General features: G+C 29.9%; 1 protein-coding gene across 8 annotated transcripts in view; it reads left to right on the forward strand.

Moving 5' to 3' along the window:
• The window catches only part of LOC107437331 (STAM-binding protein-like), a 41516-nt gene extending 36548 nt beyond the window's left edge, over positions 1-4968 (forward strand). For all 8 annotated transcript variants that reach the window (XM_087149973.1, XM_087149967.1, XM_087149969.1 and 5 more), the window contains one exon: positions 4800-4968. In XM_087149973.1, the coding sequence (XP_087006099.1) occupies positions 4800-4862 (63 nt within the window). In that variant the 3' untranslated portion in view covers positions 4863-4968. The remainder of the gene's footprint in view (positions 1-4799) is intronic.
• The last annotated feature ends 1032 nt before the right edge of the window (positions 4969-6000 follow it).

A 6000-nucleotide genomic window follows, 5' to 3' on the forward strand; every position in this document is an offset into this window, starting at 1 on the left:
ACATTATGCAACAATTATCATAAAATGTATATTATTCCGTAAAATCTACTGGGTTTTTTCAGATCCATGTTGGCAGCTGAGGATTATATGTTTCGTCTTCTATAGGTTTTACATTAGAAAGAACCTCCGAACAGCCTTTTGTTGCTAGTCAACTTTTTCCTCTCTTGCTTGCAATTATTTTTAACTAATCAATATTATTTTATCTCATCACTTCAAAGTCATTGTTAACTACAATCAGAGATTTGACAGTTCAATTGCACCTGCAGCAATCTTGTTCTATTGAAATTTTTAAACATTCATAGTGTCATAGTTTTGATAGTTCAATTCCTACAGATAAGCTTTCATATGTGTTGTTCTCACATACACTATGTATGACATTTAATTGAAGCAGTTTATAGAATTTGCTACCATTTGTGCGAAAGAAGCAATGTGTGTATTCACCCAACCAATATTTGTTGAGCGATTTCATCTTTTTCTTCCTTAGACACTGGAAGAAAAAAAATCTTTAGTAAATGCAGGGTATCTGCGCACCTGGAAAGTCATGAAAAATCATGGGAAGTCAATAATTTCGGTATTGAACAAAATTTGTCTTGAAATGTCATGATTTTTAACTATTTTTTAAAAGAAAATCATGGATTTAGGTAGCTGAAAAATCTTAGTTTTAAAATGGAATTTACCCCCCCCCCCAATTTCATGGTGTTCCGAATATCTGAATTTTTAACGAAATCCTCACTCACAGTCATATTTGATTAAAATATAAAATGTTTTTATCAAGTTCCTTAAAAATTATGGTGTTCTTTCAAAAAATGAAAGGAAAGAGCACCATTTCTAAAGCGAATTATCTATTGCACTTCTGTGATTTCAGAATTTTATTACTATTAATTATTTCTCTTTTATTAATTTAAAATTCTAGCTGAAGCAAGCCAGTCATTGGCGAATTTTTTTTATTCCGAAGAGAGCAGAAAAGTCAGCAGTATTTTTTCCTTTTCCTTTAAACAAGAAAAGTATCTTTAGAATATAATTCTGCAGAAAAAAAAGAAAGAAAATTATTTGCTTTTGTATTTTTTCCAGCTATTTTATTGCTTCAACTCTTTCTTTAATCTGTTTTATACATTTAAAATCTCTAAATATGAAGATGCAGTTTTAGTTATACCTATCATTTTAATTAATGTTATTATAATGCTTTTTTAAACTTATTGTTGTGTTTTTGTCGGAGAAAATAGTAACTTCGTTATGTCATGATAAATTCTTGGAATTAGTCATGAAAAGTCATGGATTTGAAAATCTAAAATGTAGCAGATACCCTGAATTCATCCTTTTCTTCTTTAGACACTAGAAGAAAAAAATTTTATTAAATGAATAATCAAAATATGAGTGATAATCACAAATAAAAGTCACCTGACATTGAAGGATAAAATATAAATTATTGGAGATAGTAAAAAATGAATAAGCGTGTGAGAATTACCATATGACTTTTTATTGTTTTCTACTATTTGTGATTTTTTTAACAACCAATTTGTTTATAATTTGGAATAGTGGCGACCTCTTAATAACCGGTGACATAAATGCAGACACTCAAGGCACAGTTTTTTAGAGGTTTTCCTGTTTCATCAAATTCTATCGAACCACTTGGAGAGAATCCAGAATAATTAATATTAAAACCAGTTTCTTTGGCTGCTGAACCTTGGCCGTTTTTTAAACGACCGCCTTTCAACTCGTTTCTGTTGCCTGCAGCAATTCAACATGCTTTGATGTTAAACCTTTCTTAGTCTTCTATTTTTTTTTCTGGCTTTTAATATATACTCGCATTCCCTAATGTGCATACATTTTTCTCTTCATTTTTAAAGAAGATTTTAAAAATATATAATAAATGATGTCACATTTTATTCCATTATTTTTGAGCCCCCTCCTCTCCTTTGTCTCAATGTGTCATACTTCACCATTTGCTCCATGTCACATGTCATGTTTATATTTTATATATATAGAGGGGTCTGTTTAGAAGAAATTTGGGTCCGTTAACGGACCCTTCACAAAATATCTTTTCATAAAAACGGACCCTTCACAAAATATCTTTTCATAAACACGGACCCTTCACAAAACATTTTAACTTAAAAACGGACCCCTTCACGAAATTATTTTTCTTTTAATCGGACCCTTCACAAATTTGTTTATCTTCATTATTATTTTGTTAATCAAATAAACCCTTTCCAGGGCAGAAAGCAAGAAAAATGGATGTAAACGAATTAAGTTTTGTCTTCGGCAGACGATTCTTCCATTATTCGTCCGAAATGAATATTCTGCATTCAGCAGTATAGGCTAAATACCAAATGTTTGTATGTTGAATCTCTAATTTAGAAGCAGCAATTGTTGTTTATTTTTTAAAATTAAATTTTTTTAATTATAATTTTACAGTGTTGAGCATAATCTTGTATGTCTTTACAATTTAAAAACTCCTTGAAAAAGTTTTTATTTTGCAATAACGGACCCTATTTGCACAAATTCATAAAAGCGGACCGTGGTTGAAAGAATGTGAGTAATTGTTTCACAATTTCACGAAAAACGGACCTTTCACAAAATGTCTGGACAGACCCCTGATATATATATATGTTGTGCTGTATTATATAACTGTACCACCTGCATGCGGTGCCCAACTAATTGCTAAATTGTATTCAATTTTTGTGTTATGTAAACAATTTTTTAAGTGACTAATTTTAAAAACAAATGATTTCACTGAACAATTATTGCAATGATTTAATCATAAATCCCTATGGTTTTTCAGCAATTACTATTATAGATTTCTACATGGTGTTTTTTGAAATCCTGGTACATTTCATTGGATGTTACGCTAGCAATTTCGATTTGCGAATTTGAATAATAAATTTTGTTGCACTTGTTTGATTTTCACGGATTTGGATGTAAATTCATGTTTTGCTTTTCTTTCTTCTTTAATAAATGTTTTGGTAGTTATACCCATAGATTTATAAGTAATTTTAGAAATACCGATATTTATAAAATGAAACTATTACGACTTATGAATCGCAAAATACAGAATCAGAAATTTGAGGAATATGCGACAGTGCAAATTGAAGTTAAGGGAAAAACAAGATTTTCCCCCCAAATGGTTGTGGATTTGAGGGCAAGAATGGTGTACTAATTCTCATACTGAAAGTTGTAATTAAAAAGCTAAAAACATAGTTGCCACACAAAATTTATTGGTCGTTGTTGGTGGCCGTATTTATCCACAGAAGAATAGTAATGAGTTGATGTATATGTGATTATTTTGATGAAAAAGGCATAAAGCAAGTAATATAAAAATATTTAATCAATTAATTTCAAATATATTTTTATTTTAACGGAAATGGGAGATGTCGCACTATTCTTTATCACAAACTCCTTGTCACTAACTCTCACCATTTTACCAAAATCATTTATGAATGAATGTCACAGAACACCTTTATGTTAAAATATTGGATGTTTTTTCATTATTTACGTTTATTTAAATTTTTTTTCATTTTTGCTACCTTCCCATACTTCAGGAAGAATCAGATTTTAAATGAAAAACAATTCAGTGTGAATAAAATTCAGTTAAATATTTAGCAGAAGTTCTACTGTTACAAATTTAACTGAATTAAATAACCTGCTAAAATTCAGTTTGAATATGTAGCAGAAGTTCTACTGTTACAAATTTAACTGAATTAAATAATATAACCTGCTAAAATTCAGTTAAATATGTAGCAGAAATTCTACTGTTGCAAATTTAACTGAATTAAATAATATAACCTGCTAAAATTCAGTTTGAATATGTAGCAGAAATTCTACTGTTACAAATTTAACTGAATTAAATAATATAACCTGCTAAAATTAAGTTAGAATATGTAGCAGAAAAAACGTGAGTGCGTGCACGGTAATCCCTTGATGACATCCTGTATTGAATTCATGTTTCTTTTTTTTCTCCGGAGTCAAAATGCTTGAGGGTCCCATCAAAAATTTTTAATGGTTTATGTTGATTTCAGTGTGATTTTCTGATGGTCCAACGTTTTCCAATCTGCGTTCATGGTGTTTGATATGCCAACAAACTTCCATCATTCTATGATGGAAATTGCTTCTTTAATACTATGATGGTTAACGGTCAAGAGAAGTTTGATTCTCATGATCCATGATGATCTGTGATTTTCCATGATGGTTCCCACTATACATTTCCACAGTTGTTTAATAGTAATTCTTGTTGGTTCTCAGAATATACGATCAAAACAATTTGTTTTTTTTTATATTGGACCATCATAAATCAGTCCGAATTCCTACATTGGGATGATGGTTGTTCATGATCGTCCCAATATTTCATTTCTAATATATTATAGAAATTAGTGATGGTTCATAATGGTACAATAATAAATTTCTATGATGGTTTAATGGAAATTCTTGTTGGTTCAGCAGGAATATACCATCAAAACAATTTGGTTTCTTTATGTTGAACCATCATAAATTAGACCAAATTCCTACATCGGGCTGATGGTGGTTCATGATCGTTCCAACATTTGATTTCTAAGAAACTATGATGGAAATTTCTGATGGTTCGAAATGAACAAAGCACAAAAACAAGTTCCTATTATGTTGAACTATCGTAAATCAGGCTGAATTCCTACATTGGGATGATAGTTACCGTAAAAAATATAATGTTTCATGATGGAATTATTGATGGTAACCATCAAGATTATGTTGATCCATCATTGACTTAGGCTATTTCAATTTACTTTTCTATTTAAATAAATTCTCTAATCTTTATAAAAATTCTTTTCCAGGAATGTGCACACGTCAAACTGGAGGATCAGACTACGCTAACTGTTGTTGATCTCAGAAAATAAAGTAAATAGATATGAAATGAGGAAAAAAATATTTAAATGAGAAGATTTTCTTTTGTAATTTAGCCTTTTTTTGTTAACCAGAAAATTAAATATTTATTCGCAACTACTCTCTCTCTCTCTCTGTTTCTTTAACACTGTTTTTTTTTCCTCTTAATATTTCTGTTTCTAGGTAATGAATAATTTAGAAGAAGTGTTTCAATCATTTTATAATTTAAATAAAGAGGAATCTGGTTGCATTTTATCATTTGAATGATAACTCATAATTTTTCAAGCTAGTTTAAACTGTCAGTGTAAAAATTTGCTTCACTTCCATTTTGGACCTTTTATGCTTATATTTAATTCTTGAATTAGCACATTTTTTTCAAGAATTGTATCAACTTCAAAAGAAAGAAAAAAATTCTAAAAATATGTTTTAGGGATTTTTTAAGGTCAATAAATTAAATTTGAACAATCTAGAATATTTTTAACAGCAATGGCGGTTTATAGTAATTTAGAATTTTTGTGACAAATATGTTACAACGAACTCATACTTTGTCATACTTTTCTTCATTTAAAATTGTACTTTGCTGTATTTAAAATAGATGTTAATTAAAGAAATATTTTACAGCCAATGTATATATTTTTCACGAAATTACTGTGCCGGGTGCTAAAGGCAAGCCACAACAATCAGTTTCATTTGAAAAAAAAAAAAACCATTGAAAATAAGGAGATTTTAATGTCTCATGCAAGCATTCTTCATACCTTTTTAAGTAACAAATCACAAACCCTTCCCTCCTTACGTGTTTTCGTAATATTTAAACAGCCACAAATTAAATACTTAGTTAGATTTTGTAGACACCGCAAAAGCTGTGTTTGAGGAGTATAATTATCAACTATGTCAACCTTCATCTATCAAAGAGTACGTGAAGTTAGAATCAAGTTAACATGTTTTATATACTAGTGAATTGGTATATAATATTTATAGTGGTAGTTATGCCACATTACTCCCCTTCCAGAATTTTATCTGTGATCATCATCAATGGCTTGACAGCCCAGGGTGGGCATTGGCCTTCTCAGGTGGTTTTTTCCAGGCTTACCCTTTTCCTGTTAGTGTTTTCCAGTTTTTAGTTTTTAAGACCAAAGGGTCTTCTATCCATCT

Source organism: Parasteatoda tepidariorum, chromosome 1 (genome assembly GCF_982258835.1).
Source record: "Parasteatoda tepidariorum strain Cologne lab strain chromosome 1, Ptep-v5.0, whole genome shotgun sequence".
In the NCBI taxonomy this organism is placed as follows: Eukaryota; Metazoa; Arthropoda; class Arachnida; order Araneae; family Theridiidae; genus Parasteatoda; species Parasteatoda tepidariorum.